Genomic DNA, 26549 nt, shown 5'->3' with positions numbered 1-26549 from the left:
TCAAGAAACTAATTTAATAAACACACTTAGGATTTAAAAATGTCTTTAGTATGGGACTAATTGGGGAATACTGCTATTTGTATTCAGCCTTAGATGATGGTTCCACTTAATATATGCAAATCTATTAAATATGAAGGGGCAAAGATCCTCATTGGAGCAGAAAAATATCAAAGAAAAAAGGCATTTGTTTAATTTACAGCAAATAGGAATTCTAGTTTTTATATCACACCCAACTATTATTTTAACAATATGAGCATATTGTTATACAAGAGAGAGGTGAGGTCTAGGACTTTGTATAATTGTATAATTACAATTCTATAATTCTAATCTGCTCCAGTATAATAACAATACCTATCCTAACATGAATCACACAAATTATTCTTCACTTCTCCCCAAAAACTCAAAGGATTTGTCTGGAAAATATAATTATCCACATAACTTTAGTGGCAAATACTATGGTTTTTATGGAACTTGAGATCACTTTGAATTAAAATTGACTTATGAGTTCATTTCTGCAATAGGCACTAATTACAGAGATTTGGCTCCATATAGATGAGCCAGTTATGACAGATTTTGCTTCTCCTAGCTTACGTCATCAGGTGCCTCAGGCTAAAAGAAGATGCAGAAGTCTTGCTAGCACTTTGAATGGAATGGGTATACATATAAATGGGTATACATATGTACATACATATTTATATGCATATAAATGGATATGCTTATTAATAAAATAGATTAATATAAATGGTTGTTACTGAATCAATTCAGTAGGACCTCAAATCCCAATCTTTTGAAATGGCATTAAAGTTCTTGAAAACCTATATGGGCTGCATGCATTTAGCTGTCCCTTGGACCTCAACACTTGTTTCAGATAGAAATTTTTTCCTGATTGACTGCTTTGTCGAAACTGGTTATGTCACTGCCTATTTCTGGAGGTTTTAGCATACCCGTGATCTTTTTTCCATGATCTTTTTCCAGTTGCTTGAATTATAAATGATGTTCTTTTCCCTTTATCCATGCACAATTTATGATTATCATAAAAGGTTGCCTGCCTCTCTGCCTAAGCTGCTGGAGACAGACTAGCTCACCCCATTTGTTCTAGTAGAAAGGGCCTATTTCAGATGTTAAAGATTTTTTTTTTTTTTTGCTATATTGGATTGAAACCTTTTGACCATTTTCTACTATGCTATGTTTTTCAATTGCTGAGCCTTCTTTCCTTCTCCCTATTATGGCCATTTGCAGTGTCCCATGGTCACATGACAATTGCAACATTTATTTCTAGTTTCCAGCAAAAAACATACATTGGGGAAAGTTGATTTATTTAACGACCACCTCAAAAAAATTGGAACAATCAGGTGTAGTCATGTGATGCCAAGAATTACTACTGCAAAGAGTAACAACTGTAATTCCAGACTAAATTACAGTAATAAATCAAGGATTATTTCTATAATAACTTCAGTGTTATTAAAGATATAGTAAATAATATCAATGTTGCAGAAGACTGGGTCCAGGAGGGAATCCTGAGCTATCTCCCTCCGTGTAAACATAGATTTAGATCCAGGCACTGGATATGGTTGTTCAGACACTATAACTCCACCTGGTAGTGGGATTATCCATCCCATATTGTTTTGTTTATTAAGAAGGGAGGTTATGGTCAACTTTAACAAATGCTAAAGTTTACCAAAGCATTTTTTTGTCTATTAATCAATTTGTCAGAAAAATAGTTTATTCTGCCACAATCCCATGTGGACTTCTAGTGATTGCCTTGTCTCTTCTAAGCATTTACAAACTTGCTGGTTATCTTTTTTAGAATTTTTCCAGATATTAAGATCAAGCTGATTGGTCTGTAGTTCCATGGGTTTCCTTTGTTCCTTTTTAAAAAAAATAGGAACGATGTTAGTTTTTACTAGTCTTCTGGCATTTCCCCTGTACTCCAGAAGTTCTCAAAAATTACAGTTAGTGGTTCCAAATCACATCTTCCATTTCTTGGCATGCAATCCTTCTAACCCTAGCAACTTCATTAAAAACGCCATGTTATCTCATAACATCTTTGCTAATTTGACTGCTGTTTGTCTTTTATCCCCCATGGTGCATTTTTTGATAGATTGGACTATTTTTTTCTTTTGATTAAAAAGAGATGCAAAGAAGTAATTAAGCAGTTCAGCCTTCTCCCTATTATATTTAACTCTTGGCATCTTTTCCTACAAGCACTCTAATAATTTCCTTATCTTTCTTCAAGTTCCACACATATCTAATAAAACCTTTTAAGTTCTTTTTTATAATTCATTACAACCTCAGTCTCAGAATTCTTAGCCCTCTTTAGGACCTGGTCTTAAGGCTATTGAAATGACCTTCTTAGCAATCTTTCAGATAATTAATTTAAATATTTTTTTTGAAAAAAAGTTTTATTAATTTTAACCACGAACAAAAACACATAAAACATAAAACATAAAAACATCATCCTCCTTCATAAATTTACAGTGTTTCGGTTGGTTAATAATTAATTAATTTAAATATTTTTAAAGTTTCTTAAAAAATACTACATTTTTGTCAGTCGGTGGATGTAGACAAATAACTAGTCCACAGCTTGTATAACTTGTTAGTATTTAAATGTTATCGTTAATGAATTCTTTATCTAATGAAATCTTTCATTTGTAATTTTAATAGGATGTAGGATTACTTGTTCAACAGTAGAAATAGTAGAAAAGCTAATATCCAAACTGGAAAAGCCTTTTTTATTTAGAAAATATATTTGACCTCATGCCATTCCTAAGAGGTCTGTAAGGGGCGTGCATAAGTGCACCATCGTGCCTCCTGTCCCTGTCCTATTGTCCCCGTTTATTTGTACCTATTTCCTGTATTCTTACTCATGTTTATACTTATACCTATTATCTTGTAAGCGATTGACAAATCAAATAAATAAATAAATAAATTTCCATTTAAACATTCTCACAATCACAGTATAATTATACACTCAAAATGAAAATAAAAATGTAGTTAATCAAAGTGGCTTCAAGACAAGTCATACGATACCAAAAAAAGCCTTTATTTTGTGTAGTTTCTGAACAGAAGATATTTATTGCTGTGGCATTTTGCCTCTCATTCTCTTGAAGAAAGTGTAGTGCAAGATTGATAGTTTAAAACCATTTCCTAAGGATGGTTTTCTGTTATTTTTTTGATATTGTTTCAAAGGCTTTTACTTTTTCAGCATGCATTCCTCTGACATCTATTAAAAACAAACCTCCCTGCACTTCTAAATTAAAACCCAAGGCATCTTTCAATACAATTAAGAATAATAAAAGGGGGTATAGAGAAGGCAACTTAGTCTACAGCTGATTAGTCACTCCTTTCTTGATACAGTATATGGGGGAACATAAGTCATGAGGGATTTTCTTAAAAAACAAGAGGCAGTTTGAAAAGAACTAATTGAATATATTAATTCAAGAACAAAAAGGCAATGGAAGGAAACATGCCCTAGCAACTGTCTTCATGTGTGAAAATCAGTCACTCGTTTATCTTACATAGGTCAACTTTTGTAACACTGTTTGCGTTGTATAGCATAATAAATGACATTACGAGAGAGCTGTCAAGCTAAGAAGAAAAGCAGTCTGAGAGTGAAGTGAAAGGGAAAGGTCTAGTGACAGAATGAAAAATAGCATGTGTGTAAAAGGATTCTGGTTAAATGAACTTCCTTGTGTTGATTCACAAAATAATGAAATAGCCTGGGAAATGTGTCTGTTTAGCCATTCCTTAAGACATTTTCAAATGGAAATATTTAGATCTGTGTTCATCTAGTATCCTCTAGAAATGTTGGGATGCAACTCGTAACTGACATGCTTTTTATGAATATGGTATCACATGATGCACTATATGGGATATTGTCTTTTCCATATCACTGAGCAGGAATACTGAGATTTTTCATATTTACAAAAGGAAATGTCTATGGAGGTTCTCAGTCATCCAGGTCATGGTTGTCCCAAAGGTGCTTTTTCAAGAGACAACTGAACTTTCTGGTTTTTCTTTGAAGATATATCGCTTCTCATCCAAGAAGCTTCTTCAGTTCTGAGCTGAAGAAACTTTGTGGATGAGAAGTGAAACATCTTCAAAGAAAAACCAGAAAGTCCGGTTGCCTCTTGAAAAAATATCTTTAGGATTACCAAAGGAAATGTTTACATTCCAGAATCAACTACAGATGTTAATTGGTAATCATGCAAAATACATTTATATATAAAAATTAGGGGCTTGAAGTCTCTGCAAAAAGTCATCGTTTGTTGAAGCTGGAAGGAAACCTACTGTTATGAATGCCTCCCTTGGGTTCTACTTCCAATCCTCTATATAGAACACTGGCCTCAATATGTACATTCCATCATCAATGTAAATATGTGCAATGATAAATCAGATGCAACTGAATGTCTTGTTTGAATATCCTAAATCATATAGTTGACATGCGGGTATAAAAACATTGAAGTATTAAGTCCATTAAGTCTTCCCTGCCATTATGTACCCTTGTCACAATATTCTAAGCAAAATTGAATAATGTTGCACTGCAGGATCGTAAGAATATTTTATAATATGATTTCCATAAATATCCCTGCAATACTGTAAATCCTTTCCCACCACAATCAGGCCTTCTTAAGAAAATATCTTTGTCTACAATACTTTTCCTGCTCCTCCAAAGATTGCATTTTCATCTTCTAGCTTGATTCTACAACACATACAGTATGATACATGAAGTGTGTACAGCAGATGGCCACTCTTTTTTACTACTTTGGAGCCAAAATAAATCTGAAATTACAAAGTACTAAGAAAAATAATATAAAAAGGAACAGACAAGTATTTAAAGGAAGGTCAATTACAATGGGTATAATTTTATATAAACCAGCTGGTTTAATATATGTATATCTTATTTTTAAATAGAATTAAATAGGAATCAGTCATTCCAAGATTATTCAACAAATGCAACAGTATCATTTATTTTCTACAGGGTGTGTTTGTGATGCTTAAGTGATACTTTCTTTCAGAAAAATACATTTCATTTTTGGCAGAATTTTTTCAGTATTATTGCTTCTATGTTGGGAAAGTTGTGTAGTATAAGTATGTAATAGAAGACTGAAATGTGAATAATAGTTATTGTGTGAGCTATAGCAGCCTCTCCCTATTCTGTTTCCCAGCATCTATGCATTTGCTTAATTCTATAAATGGGTTATGTAGGAAACAGCATTAAGAATATTAAATACTCTTAAAACTAGAAGGTATTACATGCCATGAAATGCATGGTACAGAAGTGTGCTGATTATCTATTGGATGAGCTCTCAGTCATCAGTTTTCAAAAAGGAATTATTTTCGTTCCAAAGGGCTATTCTATTGCTTTAGAGTAGTACATATTCTGTGAAATTGTGAAATGGAGATATCTGAATGTTGAAATCTGTATACATGCTATTGTAGACATGGTTGTTTTCAACTATTAGGTCCATGGGAGATGTATTTGCAAACATAATACTGCAGGAACTCATTGCCAACATTGTGCCCCTCTTTACAATGACCAACCATGGCTTGCTGCAAATGGCCGAACAGGAGCTCCAAATGGATGCAAATGTAAGTATAAGACCAAAGTAATGAAATAATGTATAAGTTATTGTGTAAAAACAAAGTTCTCTTCTGCAAATGATAGTTCAAGACAAATAGTTCAAGACAAAACTAAAACTACCATCTGCATCCTTTTAAAGAATGTCTCAGTTTTCAAAAATAAGAACAGATACTTACTGAGAAGGTATTATTTGAAGCTTCCCTGAACTGGGGGCCTTGATATAATGGACTACAAATCTCCTAATTTCAAATAGACCATGTTAGCTGAGAATTAGAATCATCATGCTCTAGAATATATTATTTGGAAATATAGGTAATCTAATTCCATTTATTGCTCAGTGATGGGATCCTGTTTGAAAATACTGAGAGAAAGTTTAAAAAACAGTCCTTAACAGATTATTTAGTACTATATGGAAAGCATCAGATTGAATAAAGTCATATTGTTTGGTCTACTGAAAAGTCAAGGAACTGTTACTTATATTTTCCCATAGCATTTAAATAAAATTTTCTGAATTAAAACCAGAAGGTTTGCAGCCTTCATTTAAAATATAAAAGGTACCTAGAAACAAACACTGTTTACAGCAGTGGTGTCAAACTCGATTTCATTGAGGGCAACATTAGGGTTGTGTTTAACCAGGGTGTGTGTGTGGCCAGGGAGCATGGCCAGCTCATCACCTGTGTCAGGGGGTGCCTGTGGTGTCCTGAACACTCTGCCAGTGAAAACGGGCTCCTGAGTTCCATTTTCGGTTGCAACAGCTTCCTGCAACCTTCTGTCATAAAAACAGAGCTCCATTTTCACTGGCAGAAGCACTGTGGGCCGGTCCTTCGCTGTTTTGGGGTGATCCCACGGGCCAGATCTAAGCAACCTGTGGGCCGGATCCAACCCACGGGTCCTGGGTTTGACACCCCTGGTTTACAATAATCCTAAATGTATGCCAAGAAAAACTGATTTGAAATTTGATTAAATTTAACATTTTTAAATGACAATGAATTTTAATTGCATTATCTTGCTTTTACAGTATTTTATTGGAAATATTATTAAAATAAAAATTATATCTGTCTATTTATCCATCCATCTATCCATCTATATAATGATAATTTTATCAATTTCACGTATGACAAACTAAATATACTAGAAAAATTAGACAGTAATACAATCTGCTCATTTTATGAAAGCATATATTCTAATATCATTTGCTTTCAATATTTACAGTTTCCATGTTGTGTACCTTTCTTTACAAAACAACAAAATCTTGATTTTCTTTCTCTTCCACCCTCCTTAATCTTGGGTATGTTTCAGCTTGTAAATGCAATGGGCATTCTGACACTTGTCACTTTGATATGGACACATGGCTGGCATCAGGGAACCAAAGTGGGGGCATTTGTGACAACTGTCAACATAATACTGAAGGACAGCACTGTGAACGTTGCAAGCCAGGCTATTATCGAGATCTTAGAAAGCCTTTTTCTGCTCCTGACATCTGCAAATGTAAGCCAATACTAATTTTGCAAGCTTCCAACATTTGGATGATTTCTAAAATTAATATGTTAGGGTTTTTACCTTAGGCTTCTTTTATGTATACATACCTGAAAGATGTATATACTTTGGATATTTAAAAAAAATACAACTAGCAAGTACTGCAGAGGAAACAGTTCATTTCTTGCTATGGTTTAGGAGAGAATTTAAAATATACTTATTTTACATGTTATTTAATACCAATATTTTAGGTTCTCTAAATAAATACTGGACACAATATTCATGCAACATAGAGTTGGAACAAGGGAACCTGAGTTTTAATTCAATCTCAACTACATTTCTGTTCAACTATGAATTTTATTAGCTTTAACCCAGGCAAATAGAGCGGTCAGAATTATTTATATAATTTTAGAGCTGCCATTAGAGGGATTATGTGCTTTGCATGATGATGAACTGTGCAGTGCTTTGGATTCAGTTTAGAAGGAATATAGAGTACAGTGAACACAACTTCTATCTACAATGCATTGAACAGGCTTTGTTTTATTCCTTAAAGTAGCTACACAATCCTGACAAATTACCTCTAATGAATTGCAAATAGATGCTTTATGTACATTCCTATATGTCCCAAAGTATTTTTTCAAATTTAAACCTTTATCATTACCTTGATCTCATGTTTATAATTTTATTGTTCTTAATTCTTAAAAACACAACAAAACAGCAATGAACCCTTTTTTAAAAAGTGGGGATTATATTTGTAAATGTAAATTGGTTTGTTTGAATTCATAATCTCAGTATCCAGTTAAGCAGAGAGAGATGATTACAGATTCTGGTGGTATTTAGCTCTTTATATCTTTTTTATAAAGTTTGCCAAATGTAATTCACACAATTAATACAAACAGATACCATTTGGCATTTGTTATACAGTTGCTTTCCACATTAATAAAGTGGTAAACATCATATAATATAAAAATCCTCAACTATACATACATTAAAATGAATTTAGTCTTTTCAAAATATTAAGAGCACTTCAGAGTTTGTTGAGTGATGCCAAAAAAGATCTAAATAATATTTAACGTTATAGCCAAATCAGAAATGATGGAATCAAAGACGCCTTTAAAGCATGATGTTCTAGTTAGCTAAAACAGAGAAATCAATGTAATGAGCAGAGATATTAGAAAAATGGGAAGGAAAACAATTGATGTTTATGTACACCCTGGCCTTTACCTCAAATGTTTATTTCTAGTGTTATAGATGAACTGAATTCTATTCCATGAGCTAAGATTAGAATAAAGCTTTTGCTGTATAATGTGTGCATTATTTCATGCACCTAATTTATACATGTCTTCTTGAACCTAATGCCCGCTCTGTCTATATTGTTGGGTTTGAAATGTACTCATTTAATTAATTTAACCTTTTTTGCTTTGTATTTAGCTGTAAACTCATATATTTGAGAAGAGCATAATTTTCAGGAGAAGCTTTAAAGGAATATTTGGAAGACTCTAGAGGAATATTTCCCCTGGATACTATAAATAAATTAAATATTCAGGACAAAATAACCAAGAGAAACAATATGCAAACAAAGCAAGCTGTCATTTATATTGAATATGAAGAACAGCCTCTCATATGTATGTTCTGATATTGCAGTGTGCTCTTGCAACCCCATTGGATCAGCCATGCTTCCTTTTAGCAACAGCACTTTCTGTGACCCTAGCAATGGTGATTGTCCCTGCAAACCTGGAGTGGCTGGTCCTCAGTGTGATCGGTGTATGGTAGGATACTGGGGATTTGGACATTATGGCTGTCGACCATGTGATTGTGCAGGAAGTTGTGATTCGATCAATGGAGACTGCATTAACAGGTGAGTAGAAAAATTGAACAAATTGACTTATCATAAAAGGGGCAAGAATTTACCTTTAATACTGTGTCTGAAGTAGAGGTCACCAAAAAAAGCACAAATTTACAGATTCACACTTTTATGAACAAAAATAAAAAAGCTTAGTAGTACTTGCAAGATATATAAAATTAACATTATGACTTTTCCTTCTGAGATGCATACATACATACATATATACATACATATTTGTTTTCGTAGATTTTCACGGGTACAGTTATGCAGGTCTTGGTGTGTTCGGGTCTTTTCCCGTGTAAGATTGAGAGTATATTGGTGACGTTTCAACGAGGTCCCATTTGCCATCTTCAGCACCAGCCTGAAGATGGCGAGTGGGACCTCGTTGAAACGTCGCCAAGGTACTCTCAATCTTACAGGGGAAAAGACCCGAACACGCCAAGACCTGCATATGTGTGTGTGTGTGTGTGTGTGTGTGTGTGTGTGTGTATGCATACGTATTATATTTAAAAGGTCTTTGACAACTTAAATTGGGTTTTTATGTTTAAAGTCCTGGAATAAATGGACTTTAGTGAAAATTTTATTCAAGGGGGTCAACACTGTTTATATATCACAGCAAGCAAAAATTGTTATTAACTTAACTAACTCATGTGAAATCCGAAAGGGTACGAAATAAGGATTCCTTTATCTTGGTTGTTGTTTATCTTGGTGATGGAAGTTTTGAATAGAGATATTAGACAAGGTGGGAAAATAAGAGGTATGAATATTAAGAGGGAAGTTTATAAAATCATCTTTGCTGATGATTTGGTTATATTTCTGCAAGAACCAAAAAACAATATAGAATATTTGATAAGGAAATTAAATGTGTTCAGACCTCTAGCAAGTTTTAAAATAAACAAACAGAAAACAATGCTGATTAAAATATGACATATAAATTCTTAACATGATTATTTTTTAACTTACTTCTGACTCCTTAAATCTTATAAAAACAGTTCTCTATAATAATGCTTGAACTGAACTGATTTCTTAAGAAAATTTTTATATTATTTCTTTGATTTTAGCAATGCAGACATAGAATGGTACCATGAAATCCCTGGTCTCTATGCTGTACATAACAAGAGTGAAGTTGCTTGGGAGTGGGAGGAAGAACAAGGATACTCTGCTCTTCGACATTCAGGTAAGAATGTGTTCATAGGCCTGCTAGTCATCTCATTAGGAGGATAGTCTTATTGATAAATAATCAATGAAAAGTTGATTTTGAGAAATGATGGGAAAACCATTAGAAGATCACAAATAAAAGACAAAATCTTCAGTAAATGAAACAAGATCTAATCTAGAATCATATTCTGATGAAGTGATTTTAATTACCCAAATTTCTAGGCCTATGTTTTAAAAAGCCAGAAAATTAAGAATAAACTGAGCAAGAATTAGAGCATGGGTAGGCAAGATACTGCTTTTCTGAGGGACATATTCCTCTTCCTGGCCCTGATAAACTCTCTCCATTCATTGTTTCTGGAATGAACATTACCTGTGTGCTGAAAGCCAAATTTTTATGCAAATAAGTAACTAATATTGTTAGGTTTAAATTATTGATTTTAGACTTTTACGTGTATCACTGTTGGGTACTTTTCTTTTTCCTTTTCTCCCCAAATCAATTCCTTCTAACATTTTAGCTTGGTATATTAAAAGAAAGTGTATCTCATTAAAACCATCGCCTGCAGGATTGGGTAAGCTATCCCTTGTGATTTCATGACAAAATATTTATTAATATTTATATTATTGGATTGGGCAGAAATATAAAGTTTTTTTTTCCTTTTTATATTCTTTCTAGTGCATCTAACTAAAGGAGGAAATTATTGTTAGCAAGGTTAAGAATCCCACACAGAAAAACTATGAAGTGTCAGAAGATTTAGTCTGAATTAGCCTATGATAAGTTTCTTTTCCTGAAGAAATTTTAGAAGAATTGTTGGTAGTGGAAGAATATATTCTGAAGTTTTACATTTCTTTTATGAAACAAACAAGGACCAGTTGGAAACCTGGGGAGAAAGCCACAAGAACTCAAGAAAATCCTGCTGGATTAGGCCAAGAGTTATTTCTTATTTCAGCATTTTGTTTCTCATAGTAGTTATCCAGATGCCTCTGACACAAAAGGAGATGGAGACCTAACCCCCCCCCCAAAAAAAAATAGTCTTTCCACAGTAATTAGTATTTGTGGGCAATTTGATCCAATGTATAGCTAGAATTTCAGAAATATTAATCCCAAAATTAAGCTCCTTCAAAATGTTCCCCATTTGTAGCCTATTAAGACTTCAAGGAGCTTCTTCAAATATTCTGAGCAATACAGGACTTGCAGTCTCACCATGATACACAAACAGTATTTCATGCAAAAATAATCCATTTCTTGAAAAAATATATCCTTCCAAATTACAATACATTAAGTATTATATATTCTTATATATAATACATTCCTTTCAAGTTCACTTCAGGGAATATGGGCAACCATATCATGCATTTGGGGACTTTAATATGATGTAATAGTAGTTAGAAATGATTCATAGTAACAGGTGTTTTGGTGTTTCCACAGGCAAGTGTGAATGTAAAGACCAAGTTCTGCAAAATTTTAAGATCTTTTGTGCCATGAAATATACATATGGTGAGTCAAAATACACACACATATATCCATATGTTTCACACGTGTGTGAATAGACTAATTAATATAAAATTAATCAAAACTACTGTAACTGGAAAAATAAGGAATAGATAACGCTTCATACCATATGCAGAATTTTCAATGCCTTAGAGTACTAGTTTATTAAAGTTATATATATTTACTCTGCCAGAAAATAAGGACTGTGAAGATGTAGTCTGAGATCCTTGAGTTTCAACACTGGAAACTCCTCCCCACAGTAGTAGGATATCCAAGGTATGCCCAGCCTACATCATCACCAAGTAATCCATTTGCAAAATAACTCAATCTCGATAGTGCAGCTATCTAAACAAGTCTTCAGGCTTGATGGTATAAACAGGTCTTGAGGGATGCCAGGAAGATTAAAAGGAAAGGAACTAAGCTAATGAGAAAATTTGTCTAATGATCTTTCTCCCTTGAGTTATCTCTTCTTTCTTGTCTCGTACTCATTTTTCTGCTTCAGCATTTAGCACTTTGCTACTGTTCTACCATAAGGAGATTTCTGGTCTTTTACTTTTTGGCCAAAATACAAAATATTTTGGTTGGCACTTCTTTACTGCATCTTCTTAAATATCTTCTTTCTAGTCATCCATTTCACTGAAAACCATAGTCTTTTAGGGCAGCAGCTGCATGTAACTCTGATGATTGGGGTTCTGCATTTTTTCTTTTTCTAGTGAGATGTCTGAATTAATTCATGACATGCAACCCATTAGTATTTGTTTTTTTTATCTTTCCATATTATATAATTTAACTTTAATAGAACAATGGTGCCTTACTCTTTGCAACCCAGCTCATTAATTGGCTAGTTAATATTCTGACATTTTAATTATCCAAAATAGTTGGTGTTCTTTTCCTTTAGGAACCTGAACAAATACTTTAGATACAAACACTTTAATGTGCTTAACATTTAGCTTAGAACCACAGCATAATTCACATGCTGCTGCTTCTCTATCTTTAGTGAGCAATGTTGATAATTTATGCCTGTTTCCTCTCAGTGTTTGCTTAGTAGTCTAGCACCAAGAAGCATGTTTCCAAAAATGATTCATTTTTTCTTTTAATTCATCCTCACTTTATAGCTGACTCTATAATTATAATTTTATTTTGTAAGCAGAGAACACAGGCAGCTTCTGAACTGTATATTGCGAAGTTTCTTTTTCTCAGATCTAACAGTTCCTTTGCACTTAAGCTGAATGCTGCACTTCTGATGAGGCAAAATTAAAATTTCAAATTCATGTCTAATGTATGGCTGAACAGTTACAGAAATTAATTTAAAAATAGGGGGGGGAATTATGGTGCACATTTAATTATGTAAATCTGAAGCAATATAACATAACAACTTTACCATCTCATGTTGTTTCTAAGCACTAGGCTGTTTGTACTAATTTCTAATAAACAAATTAGAGAAAATTATAAACACTTTTCAATGTCTACTTTTTATTTATAGTTATGCAGGTGGGATATCCTGATATTAAGAAGTTATTAATGTATCATTTTAATTGTTCTATAGATGGAAAGTGCACAAATTATCAGGTTTTTCTTGGCAGGTTTCCAGTGCTTTTAACTGTTGCATTAGGGCCAGCAGTTAATTGGACAAGAATTTTCCTGACAGGGAAATGAAATCAGACAAGTGTTAAGGACAGAGATATTACAAAAAATCAGTTGGCAACCATAGCAGGATTCAAGTACATTTTTTTTCTTGCAGAAGATTCCTTAGCAGACATTTATTTATTTCAAATTCTTTAATCCTACAAACATGATTCACAAAAATAAATAGAAATGATTTTATACTGGATAGGTAAGAAGATATCTTGACTTCTATCATGATTTTAAGTATCTTTGTTGTGAACCTTTATAGGGTTGGGTAGGCCTTAGCTTGGAGAAACAGTTTGCTTCTTTCAAATTGGAAACTGTATTTGTTCCAACTACATTCGTCTTACTTTAAGGAAGCAACTTCTCTTAGTCTGGACTAAGTTGAAAAGCAGCCTGAAGAGAAATCAGTAAGAATAAGGTCTACAGCAGGGATGGGATGCTACTGGTTCGGCCCGGTTCTATAGAACTGGTAGCTCTGAAAACACTGGTTCAGTGTCTGCTGCTCCGTTTGGCCCATGCAAGTTCTTGGCTGTCCTTTATTTCCTACTTTTTCAACTTCAGCTGCTTTGCACAGCACAGCTGAGATTGAAAAAGCAGGAAAGAAGAGGATTTTCAAACTCTGTGCACCCTCGTGCAGCGCTTGTAAGCTGTCCGGTGGCACAGCTAAGGTTTTTAGGAAATGGTCTACACGGGCGTGCAAAATGCACTGTCATCAGGGGTGGGATTCTACCTGATGGAAAACCAGAAAATTGTGCCACTGGCTGGACCCCCCGCCCCACCCACTCACTTCTTACCTGGCATGCGCGCCATCAAACTTGCCTGCTAAGTTGCTATTTTTCCTTATAATGACATGCATCTAATTATAGCTTTATAGCAAATAACATGCATCTAATTATAGCTTTTTCAGATGCTGCTTTATAGGCAGCATCTGAACAAGTGTAACAGCAATAAAAACATATATGATTGATTTCACAATATATATTTTTTACTGGATGTTAAAACAAAGAATAAGGGAGAAGGCAAATGTGTTGTGGTCATGTTAAAAAACTATAAGCTGCTGTCTGCTGCATTGTTTCAGTGAAATAGAGAAGAATCTTATGTTGTGTTAGGTGCACAAAATATACCATCAGCAGCAAATCCTATTGTGATAAAGAAGATGCTCTTTTGACAATTTAAAAAATAGAAGATTCCAGATTTCCCTCTGCTCCTACCAGAAGATCCTATCTTCACTATAAATCCTGTAGATGTCCCCGTATTGCTACGGATATTAGCAGTAAATATGTTAAAATACCAGGGGAAAAAATGTACATAATAGTATGTATGAAAATGACTATTTCTAATATTAGCAGAACTGGATATTAGTGTGAAATGATTTACTAATTATGCAGACAACATCATTCAAAATGGAAAATTGGTTATGAGGACTACATTTTTCAACTGCTAGGCTACATTATACTCTTTGATTTAGGAATTTCTTTTTAATAAACTGGGAAAGCTACCAAAATATTTTTAGTACTACTTATAGTCTTTCCAACAGATTATCTGTTTTATTATTGATATGTGTCCTATTAATAAGAGATGTTCCATGAAAACAGTATAATTTGATGTATGGTATGAAATCTATTCTTCCCTAAAGTACATCACTTTACTTCTGATAATTATTTGTGATGACAGAACTATTTCTAGGTTTCTAACTTTAATTCTACTCATGTTTCAGTGGGGCAAGAAATAAGTAGAAACTCTAAGGTTTTTTTCATTTACAAAGATAACTTTAAATGTCTGAATTATCTTGCTTGTAAGAAATCAACTTGTTTTATAATAATATTGAGGAAAAGCATCACTTGGGTTTTTTTGTTTTTATGTAAAAAATCTAAAATGATGAATAAGCCAGAACTCATGTTATTCTAAACAGATAATAATATATAATTCTTAAAATCAGGTCATAGAACAAATCAGTTATACAGGTAGTCCTCAAATTATGACAGATCAATTAGTGATTGTTCACAATTACAACAGACCCTCCCCCCCGAGTATTCACAACCTAGTCCCAAAGTTGTGCGTGTTGCAGCACCCCTGTGGTCATTCACCTTTATGATCAACTGTAAAAATGCAGCAAAATGCCCACCTATTCCTCCCCTATCTTGTTCCACAAGGTCCCCCACAGGAATTGGGCCTGTGTTCCACATGCTCCTCCCCACCCCTGTCAACAACCACTCATTTACCTTTCAAAGATCTCCAGAGCTCAGAGTGCTGGGGTAAGAAAGGAGGACATTGCTGGGCCACATGGCAGAAAAGCGGCCATCTTTTTCTCAAACATTGGCAAAGTGTTCTCAAAACTGGCACTTTCCTCCTCCTCACCATTAGTTCTGCTAGTCTTACTGTTATGTCCTGAGGACTCTAGGAGTTCTCACTCAGGTCCACTCACTTTGTGTGGGCGTTATTACCCTTTTCCTCATTGGTTGATTCCCCCCAGCAGCCAGCTATAAAAGCAGGCTGCGGGGTCCAACCAGTCGCTGATTGCTGCGAGCCAGTTCCAGGCGTGGCAAGCACGGTCAGCCCTTTATTGTTATAATAAAGTATTGTTGCACTCATGCTCTGGTTCAGCCTCTCATTGCTCAAACTTAACCCTGGCGACGAGGATGGGATGGCTACCAGAAGCACCATGCAACCGCTGAGTCACTAGTCACCGATCCGCAACCCAGAGAGAGCGATCGGCCGACTACAAGAGAAACGCTGACCGCAGCCAGAGAGAGCGGCCAGCCGACGAAAAGAGCGAACGTTGATCCGCAGCCAGAGAGAGCGGTCTGGTTCAAAAGTTAGAAGCATCTGTAGCCGCTTGTTAGCCCAGCTACGGGTAAAGCGAAGCGCTGCGAGCCGCAGTCGCTCAGTATTAGGCGCGAAATTCAAACGGGTGTCATTTGAATTTCAAACCAAGAGAGACACAGCACAGCGCTGTAGTAAGTCACTAATGCCCACGCTGGCGCGAATCTAGACACCTCCAACGGCTAACAGCCAACGTGGTTAACCCAGAGAGAAAGAGAGGATAGCAAAAAACCCTCTCCAGAGCTGATTTCACTTGCAACCCACGAGCGCCCGTTGTCCCCAGAGAGATTTTTTCCCACAGGTAGCCCAGCCGCTCCCAGCACCATGAGTTCCAACCCAGTATTCCCGGCGTTCAAGCCAGACGAAGAGAAGTGGGAATCGTATAAGAACCGCTTCAACCATTACATCGATGCGGTCGGCCTGGCAGATGCGGGAGAGCATCGGAAAAAATCCTATTTCCTAATCTACTGCGGAGCCACCGTTTACGATATTGCCGCAGCACTCGTAGCTCCTAGAGAGTTGAAAAACGTTCCGTGGTCCGAGTTGCTTGAGATCCTCACTAACCACTATGCTCCCAGGCCGTCACAGATCGCCAGGAGGTTCACTTTTCGTATGAGGAAGCAATCGAGTAAGGAGACCATCAATCAATATATGGCCGCCCTCAGAACAGCAGCCCTGCACTGCGGGTTTGGAACATACCTGGAGGACATGCTCCTCGATCAATTAGTTTGTGGGGTCAAGGACCTCAACCTACAGAGGCGCCTTCTAGCAAAAAAAGACCTCAACCTCGCACAAGCAGTCGAGGAGGCCCTGGCAGCCGAGCTGGCAACGAACTCAGCCACCGAAATACAGGGCCCAAGCGCCAAGCTGGCATCGTTCCCAGTCCATTCCGAGGAGGTGGTAGCAGAGGAAAACCTCAACGACGAAAACGATGTCCACCGCCTCGCCTACGACAAACGGCCGCAGGTAGGGGCCAAACAAGAAAACACCGGTCCACCCAAGCACATCACACTGTGCCTAGCCTGTGGGGATCGCATCAAAGGGCCACCTGCAAGTTTAAAGGAGCCACCTGTAACAACTGCCATAAAAGGGGCACATCGCGAGAGTCTGCCAAACCCCCAAAGCGCTGCACACAGACTCCCTCCCTCGCACTCGGGACCTCAGAGGCAAGTATTAAACTGTCGCACGCACCGCCTTGCCAAGCGTGCTTGCCACACTGTTAGTAAAATTTCTCTCTCCGTTTCCCTAGAAGGTAAACCGTGCCACATGGAGGTTGACACAGGGTCAGCGCTCTCAATAATTTCGTGGAACACCCTCAAGAGGCTCCACCCCAGCCTATCTACCACTCGGCTTCAAAGATGCGAGTTCGGCCTGAAGGACTACCAGGGGAAGACCATTCCTGTGATCGGCAGAGGCAAGTTTTTTGTCAGTTTTAGAACTTTTAAAGGTCACCTACCTCTAGTGGTAGTTAACGGCAATTTACCCACCTTATTGGGGCTCGATTGGTTTCCCCACCTCGGCCTAGGGCTAACAGGAGTCCATGCTGTCTCAACCTTAGACACTGACTCCTTATTCGCTGATTTCGCAGATGTGTTCAGCGAAGAGCTGGGGTGTTATAACGGAACCCCCATCTCATTCACAGTTGACCCCCAGGCAGTCCCAATCAGACTAAAACCGCGTAGAGTTCCATTTGCTATTCGACCAAAACTAGACGCTGAATTAGATAAACTATTAAAACAAGGGGTCATTGAGCCAACAGATTTCGCCAAGTGGGAGACGCCCATCGTCACACCCCTCAAAAAAGATGGTAGCCTGAGAATTTGCTCGGACTACAAGACAACAATCAATAAATATTTACAAGTTAGCGCCTACCCTGTGCCCGTCATTCAGCACTTATTGCACACATTCGAGCCGGGCAGTATTTTCGCTAAATTGGACATGTCTCAAGCGTATCAGCAGTTCCCTGTTGATAACCAAACAGCGGAACTCCAGACCATCGTCACTCACAGGGGTGCCTTCCGATGCAAGTGTCTCCAATTTGGCGTAAGTGTTGCCCCAGGGATTTTTCAGTCCCTCATGGAACGGATTTTACAGGGCCTCCCTGGTGTAGTACCCTACTTCGACGACATCTTGGTCTCGGCCAGGGACAGACCCCAACTTTTCCAGAGAGTGCGAGCAGTGTTAGAGAGGTTCAGACAGCATGGCCTCAAGTTAAAAAAAGAAAAATGCGCCATTGCCACTAGACAGGTGGACTTTCTGGGTTATAAAATTGACGCCTCTGGCATTCACCCCCTGGAGTCCAAGGTCAGGGCAATCCACGAGGCTCCCACTCCAACCTCCAAAACAGAGCTGCAAGCCTTCTTGGGGCTGCTGAACTTTTACGCATCCTTCTTGCCCCACAAAGCCTCAGTAGCCGAACCCCTTCACAGATTATTGGACAAACAGTCACCATGGCACTGGGGGCACAAAGAAGACCAGGCGTTTAACGCCGTCAAATCACTACTCACGTCAGAGGCGGTGCTTATCCAATTCGACCCTAACCTTCCTTTAGTACTGGCAGCAGACGCATCCCCTTTTGGAATTGGGGCGGTCCTTAGTCACAGACTTCCCAATGGCGCTGAGGCTCCCATCGCCTTTTTCTCAAGGACGCTCTCGGCCACGGAACGCAATTACAGCCAGATCGACAAGGAAGCCCTAGCAGCTGTTGCGGCCGTGAAAAAGTTTCACGAATTCCTTTTTGGCCATTCTTTCGAACTGGTTACGGACCATAAGCCCCTCCTGGGCCTACTGGCTGGGGACAAACAGACCCCTCAGGTCCTTTCCCCTAGAATGACAAGGTGGACACTCTTCCTAGCGGCCTACTCCTACAAACTTATTCACCGCCCAGGCAAAACACTGTCCCATGCCGACGCTCTCAGTCGCTGCCCCTTACCCGCTCCGGCTGAAGACCCCGCTCCTGTCAACGCCATTTTCGAGATCACCCAGTTGGACCTGCCCATCACCGCCCTTGACATCGCCGCCAAAACCAAGGCAGACCAAACGCTCGCCCAGGTGCTCGACTGGGTGAGGAGGGGGTGGCCAGGTGGCATCGTTGATAACAAATTAACTCCATTTAAAACTCGCATGCAGGAGCTGTCAAGTTTGCAGGGTTGTCTACTATGGGGCACTCGAGTGGTCATTCCGACCTCGCTGCGTACCCGAGTCCTGGAGGCGTTGCATGAAGGACACCCTGGCATCGTGAGAATGAAAGCATTAGCACGCAGCTACGTGTGGTGGCTGGGTCTAGACGAGGACATTGTCAATTGGGTAAGTTCCTGCAACATCTGTCAGGAATCCCGTCCTGCTCCCCCCATTGCCACCCCTACCAGATGGGAGAGCGCCAGCGGCCCTTGGTCTAGAATCCATATCGATCTGGCCGGCCCCTTGCATGGGAAGATGTTCCTAGTGGTCGTGGATGCTTATTCCAAATGGATTGATGTAGCACAGCTATCCACGACCACCACACTAGCAATCACCAATGTGTTAACGCGCCTGTTCGTTACGCATGGGCTACCCGACTCCATCGTCTCCGATAATGGCCCACAGTTCGCATCTATAGAGTTCAGCCGTTTTGCTGCCAACCTGGGCATCCGCCACATTTTCACAGCCCCTTTTCACCCTGCCAGTAATGGTTTGGCGGAAAGAGCCGTCAGGACCACCAAAGAAGCCCTCGCCAGGTTCAGCAGGGATGACTGGCACCACAAACTCTCACGGTTCCTGATGAGCCAGCACTCAACCCCCTGTTCAGTCACCAATAAGTCCCCAGCGGAGCTCCTGATGGGCCGGCGCCTGAGGACTGTATTGGACAGACTTCACCCACATTACTGCCCTGACTCTCCCCTTGCTTCCACTTCGGGGGTTAGACATTTTATGTTACAGGAGCCTGTATTCGCGAGGAATTTCGCCGGGGACCCACTATGGATACCAGGCGTGGTCATCGCCATCACCGGGCCAAGATCGTATAGGGTCAGGCTGGAGGATGGTCGCGTCTGGAGGAGGCACATAGACCAACTGCGGAGGCGCCACAGCACCCTTGCCAGCAGAAATCCAGAATCACCAGACGAAGGGGAACCGCCTCATCCGCCTCTCAGCCTCATCGCACCCAACGTCCAGTCCGCACCAACAGCCGTTCCGGTCAGCCCGAACTCGGACAACAGCGCCCCGAGAGTTGACCAGCCTGATCCAGCCCACGGGAACTCGCCCCCAGTATCCAACCCTGTGAGTTCCGAGGATGCCCAATCCGGTGAGCGCGTTGGCGACACACTGCCGGCTCAACCGTCACAGACTGGTTCTGAACAGACAGACAATGCTCCCGAGCTGCGCCGTTCCGGGCGCCAACACAAACCCCCCGTCTACCTCAAGGACTATGCATGTTCGCATCTGGGGGGAAGGGGTGTTATGTCCTGAGGACTCTAGGAGTTCTCACTCAGGTCCACTCACTTTGTGTGGGCGTTATTACCCTTTTCCTCATTGGTTGATTCCCCCCAGCAGCCAGCTATAAAAGCAGGCTGCGGGGTCCAACCAGTCGCTGATTGCTGCGAGCCATTTCCAGGCGTGGCAAGCACGGTCAGCCCTTTATTGTTATAATAAAGTATTGTTGCACTCATGCTCTGGTTCAGCCTCTCATTGCTCAAACTTAACACTTACAGTAGCCTTTTGTCGCTAAATGCTACCTTTCTCTCCTCCCTGGAACAGAGGTGGTATTTAGCAGGTTCTGACCAGTTCTGGAGAACCGGTAATGGAAATTATGAGTAGTTTGGAGAACCAGCAAATACAACCTCTGACTGGAAATTTTACAGTATCCTTCCCCTGCCACGCCCACCAAGCCACGCCCACAGAACTGGTAGTAAAAACAATTGAATCCCATCACTGCTCTGAAAATAATGGGAGGGGAGGGGGAAGCATGCAACCAATGGCAAATCTCGCCTTCCTATCTGCTTGCCTCTTCCCAGTGAACGCATGCAGCCTACCTACCTACATGCTTGCATTCTCATTGTCTGCATATGTTCACTAAAAGGAGACAAGCAGATAGGAAGGCGAGATTTCCCATTGTCTTCACACCATTATTTCCAGAGGGGAGAGAAGGCTACTGTTTAGCGACAAAAGGAAAACAGTTTTGCCAGTGTCTGAGAAAAAATTGGCCACTTTTCTGTCACATGGTCCAGCAATGGAGTCACCTCCTTTCCTACTCTGACATCCGAGCACTGGAGAGTTTTAAAAAGTGACCAATCAGTATCAGGGGATTGATATGGAGAACTCCCAAACAGCTGTGAGGACCACAAAGGGTGGGAAATAGAGCATGGGTTATCTTAGTGGATGGGAGGAGGCCTTGGGACGCTGGAGGCAGGTGATTTTGGTCCTTCATTAGGCCACCCAAGGTCTTCCCCATCCTAAGGTACACCTAATGTGTACCTTGCACACTTAATGACCCTGATTCATTTACTGAACCTCCTCTCAACCCATGACCATGATGGGCAAGCTCCATTATAGTTGTAACCTTGTATTAAAGATAGGATCTCACACTATTTCAATGGATTTCTCTCTTCTTGTTTCACATATATTTGTGTATGTGTATGCATGTGTGTATATGCATTATGCAGTGTACAATGGAATATGGAAATACATAAAACATCACTGTACGGCTTTTAACAGTAAGTAAAAATAATTCTGAAAGGATCTATTTACACTGCACATACTGTTTTTGTCAATATTTATGTTTCGTTCCATTCCAGTGGAATAAAAAGAGAAGATATATTCTTCCTTCTGAAATTGTCTTCCCACAGTGGTAAAGGCAAAGATTTTATCTGCTCATGATAAAGGGTCTCATGCTGAAGTCAATGTGATGATCCAGAAAGTACTGAAATCTACAAAACTGAAGATTTCCCAAGGAAAACGGATCCTTTACCCAGAATCATGGACTAACAGAGGTTGTACCTGCCCAATACTTAATCCTGGTAAGTTTTTATATATATTTATTTCATGTTTATTTCATAAAATCTTAATTATATTAATTGATTGTATAAATTATACAGATAGTTTGTATATTTACATAAATTTCATTTTGTTCCATGTGCTAAAAGCTTGATGCTTCTGAAAATGAAACTGCCATACTGCCAGGGGTGGGATTCTACCAATTTGCACCTATTTGCTAGAACTGGATGTTAACATTTGATGCAGTTAGGAGAACCAGCTGTTAGAAGAAATTACTGGCCTAATCCTGTAAAGAAGGCAGGAAGGAAACATTCTGGTGTTGCTTACAGAAACTGTCTCTCTGTTAACCCTTATTACATTCTTGGTAGGACTAGACTTCCTGTCTCAGGAACTTCTCTGGAGTTTTTTTCCCCCCTCTTTTGTTGGTACTTTGTGTGGAATGACCATTCAAAGTTACAATGGCACTGAAATAAGTGACTTATGACCATTTTTCACACTTATGACTGTTGCAGAAATAACAAAAATATATTGACTAACTGGCAATCAAGCATTGCATTTGTTACAGTAAACATGATGAAAATTCTATCTAAAACTACTTTATTTTAATTTTATTTATTAAATTTCCACACAACCTATTTCACTGAAGTGACTCTGGATAATTTACAGCAGTACTCTCATGTACATTATTTCTCCTTTGCTTGTAATTAACTAATTTTTTAATCTTTCATGATAAGTAATATTTATCCAATATAAGTTAAGCACAAATAATTAAGATATAGCATATGTCTATTTTATCGGCAGGATTGAAATATCTTGTGGCAGGATATGAAGATGTTCATACAAGCAGACTGATAGTCAATATGAAAAGCTTTGTTCATCAGTGGAAATCAGCTCTGAGGAAAAAGATCTTACAGGTTTTTAAAAAATGTGTCTGAAAGGACATTTGTTTATGCATAAAAACATATGTGTAAAACTTTATGAACAACCTCTTAGATTAAAACTGGAATGTGAGGGAACAGTGCCAAATGTAGTATAAAAAGAACTTTAATTCATAGGCCGTTCACCTTGACTCAAAACACCCCATTTCAGATTGCAGAAATAGTTGAGCTTTCTTACACAATCCCCTTTTTCTATGCAGTAGGCTGAGAAGTATGAACTAAATGTAACAATCTACAAGTGAGTAATAAGGTATACATCCACATCTGCATTCCTGCAGCTCTAGCATTTTCATTTTATTAACAATCATCAGTTTCACAAAGCATTTTGTGAACAGAATTTCCTCACAGTTTTTTCTCTGGACTGGACCAAGATACTTAAAAATAAAACCCATTAATTTGGCAGAATTTGCTTTGTCATTACTTCCTTAAAGTTCTCATATAGATTTAATATCCAATTTAAATGTTTTATTTAAGTTGCACAGAAATGTATGGATAATCTAAAAGTTGAAGCTTTCATTTTCTTCTTTGGAAATATGTATATACACTTGCGATGGATTGTACTGTTGTAATGAACGAGATTAACTGAATATTACATTAGTTAGTGTATTGCAATCATAAAGGGGAATTTGGTTAGGTTTATATTCAGGTTTCTGTAGATATAAATGGAAATGACCAATGTATTAATGATCAAATTTATAAAAGTAGTGCATAGAATCTTCACTGAAATATAAAAGAATGCTGACTCAAATTGGTTAAATCAATGGCTTTTGGGGGATTGTGCGGGATGTTGCAGTCATGAGCACTTAAAACAAGTAATAAAAATGGAATCTATCCCTTTAGTAGAATTTTGACTTCAAATATTTTATATATAAAGCACTTTATTGCCTTCCCCTTTCCAGTGTGAGCAATCTAATTTTGGGGAACAGGGACAGCATAGGAGAAAGGATGAGGGAACAGAATCTTGCTAAACCTACTAGGATAATTGCTTTCCTTAAAGCATAGCAAAAGCCATTCAGAAAAACTAAAGATAACTTGTGAAAAAGAATATATTGTATTTACAGTGGAGCACCAACTTCAAAATAATAATTTTATTTGCTTGGTATCAGTTATGATAAGAGTAAACATAAAAAAAACCAATGGAAGTTTATGAAAAGTGTGATGAACTTTCCTAGCACAATGCTGGCCTTAGTTTTTAGTTTTGTAATATTTAGATTTCAACTGTTTTCTTAAATTGTCATCTTCTGCTTCTACATATGGTGTACATACTCTTCCAAAATTGCATATATTTTATATATCTCGAACTTCATCACTGGTATCTACATTGTTCTATTAACACAAACATAAGCACCAAAATATCCTATTTATATGAACATACAAAAAATAAAGGCAAAGGCACCATACAATGTAAATAAAACAGTCATCCATGGCTCATCTGTTATTTTTTACTGTGATCCTATGGATTCTAAAAAATGATACTGTTTTAGATGTTGTTTTTCTACTTTATGTATATAATAAATATGTTACAATTCTAAAAATTGTCATGATATGTTTTTGCAATAGCATAACCTGTCAAAATCTTAAGTGGAAAATATTTGAAAATTTTATGTGTATTCAAATTGTAATACTGGTCACTAGGATTAGGGCAAATGAACATACAAAAAATAAAGGCAAAGGCACCATACAATGTAAATAAAACAGTCATCCATGGCTTTGTACACTTGATGGTTACATACAAATATACACCCATTAACAGATAAATTAGTCCTGCTGAGACTCACAGACCTTACACTAAGATACATGTATACAGGACTGCAGTCTTATTTGTATTGTAGGACTAAATGCAAGTATTATAGGTTCCTGCTTGAAATTAACTGTAATATATGACGGTCACAGTCATAGTATCACAGTTATCTATAAGTAATTGCTCTTCTATAGTCATTTAGATGATCTTTCAAATTTTAATCAAGAAAAAAATGTACAAAATTATTTGCAGTAACTTGCTCTTTCTGTGAAGGGTTGGTTTGCTCCTCTCTAGGTTGCAATTAAGTGAAGGATGTTTACACTTGCTTGACAATTATCATCTTTCATTCAAGTGACTATGTTTGGGTGCATATCTCAGCCTTGCAAATATGCAAGTGCCCAGATAGTTTTCAGTGGGAAATTATATGAACAAGGTTGAATTTTAATATAATTACTTCCGAGGACTATATCTTCCTTTTACTAAAAATGACGGAAAATCTAGTTCTACTACAGTATCTAAATGGAGAGCTAAGATTGCCATAAATAACGGATAGTTTTGGAACAAATCTGCAGCCTATATTTTTAGATATTCAATTAAATACAGTCAAGTGATTTTTTTTAGAATTACCCCCTACCTTTAAAGATCACACTGAAGAGATGAGCAACCATACTTGCTGCTACTCAGAGTTTCTATATTTTCTTACTGGTTTTCTTCAGTTCTGAAATCTAACCTTGCAGAAAGGTCAAGTCTTTTCCCACAATTCAGTAAGGAAATATTTACTACTGTTCCACATTAATGAGAGAGGGGTGGGGAGCCATAGAAAGAAAAACAAGTAGGCAAATATTTCTGGAAATATTCTATATATGGAAAAACTTCAAGACATACTGAAATATTAGTACACTGTAATCTACTGTACAAAGCAAAAGATTAGAAATTAAAATATTTAGCATGCCATGATTTTGAAGCTAAATATGCTGCTACTGTGACCGAAATGCTAGGCTCCTGTTGCAATGTCAAGCAAGAAAAAGTACCATCTCCTGCTTACTTTGCTTCCCATTTATCTTATGCTTTGTCCTGAGTCAAAGGCTAAGGACAGTGGTGGGATTCAAAATATTTTACTACCAGTTCTGTGGGTGTGGCTTGGTGGGAGTGGCTTGGTGGGAGTGGCAGTGGAAGGATACTGCAAAATCCCCATTCCCTCCCCACCCTACTAACCTGCTTTCCAGCTCCATTCTCCAGTGCAGGGCAACCAAAGAAGACACAGCCAATCAGCTGGGACTCAGGAGGTGGAGAATTGATGGGGGCAGGGCCAGTCAGAGGTGGGATTTGCTGGTTCTCTGAACTACTCAAAATTTCCGCTACCAGTTCTCCAGAACTGGTCAGAATCTGCTGAATACCACCTCTGGCTAAGGGGGTATATCACCTTTCCTTTACCAATATTTTATTGCAATAATTTCCATCTTGATTCTTTTTTTGAACTGTGCAAAAACATAACAACTTCTTCAATAAATATGAGAAAGTTCAGACAAAGACCACATTTCTAATAGCCACTGATTTACTCTCTTTCTTAGTTTGTTTATAAAGAACTTTTCTGATTCACTCAGGGCAATTCTTACTTTAAAATAATGGTTTGCAATTTAATATAGAGAAAATGCAAAACAGAACATAAATAGCCTCCAATTCACCCAATTATTCAAAGAATTAAGATGGATATGTGCTTGTGTTTATACAAACTACTTAATGCATTGTAATCAAGGAGATTATTAATTTTGCATGTAATATAAAGTACTTCATAGCCAAGAGTTATTTTGATATATATTAGCTGTGATTTAATGCTAGAATTTATCTGACTCTTTTGACAGTGCCTCTTATGTGAATTTAATTATTACCGTACA

The 26549-nt window shown here is 38.0% G+C and overlaps 1 protein-coding gene across 3 annotated transcripts in view; it reads left to right on the top strand.

The window, feature by feature from the left end:
- The window catches only part of NTN4 (netrin 4), a 40873-nt gene extending 16273 nt beyond the window's left edge, over window positions 1-24600 (top strand). Inside the window, exons 4-10 of one of the 3 annotated variants that reach the window (XM_026698448.2) lie at window positions 5466-5592; window positions 6884-7072; window positions 8705-8918; window positions 9968-10083; window positions 11491-11559; window positions 21828-21998; window positions 22777-24600. In XM_026698448.2, coding sequence (XP_026554233.1) covers window positions 5466-5592; window positions 6884-7072; window positions 8705-8918; window positions 9968-10083; window positions 11491-11559; window positions 21828-21998; window positions 22777-22910 — 1020 coding nt within the window. In that variant the 3' untranslated portion in view covers window positions 22911-24600. The remainder of the gene's footprint in view (window positions 1-5465; window positions 5593-6883; window positions 7073-8704; window positions 8919-9967; window positions 10084-11490; window positions 11560-21827; window positions 21999-22776) is intronic. The other 2 variants (XM_087934611.1, XM_087934610.1) reach the window with 2 other exon arrangements.
- Window positions 24601-26549: the final 1949 nt, after the last annotated feature.

Source organism: Pseudonaja textilis, chromosome 5 (genome assembly GCF_049901715.1).
Source record: "Pseudonaja textilis isolate UNSWEBS1 chromosome 5, rPseTex1.2, whole genome shotgun sequence".
NCBI classification, from domain to species: Eukaryota; Metazoa; Chordata; class Lepidosauria; order Squamata; family Elapidae; genus Pseudonaja; species Pseudonaja textilis.
Note: the sequence above shows the minus strand (reverse complement) of the source record. Positions and strands in the feature narration are given on the sequence as shown.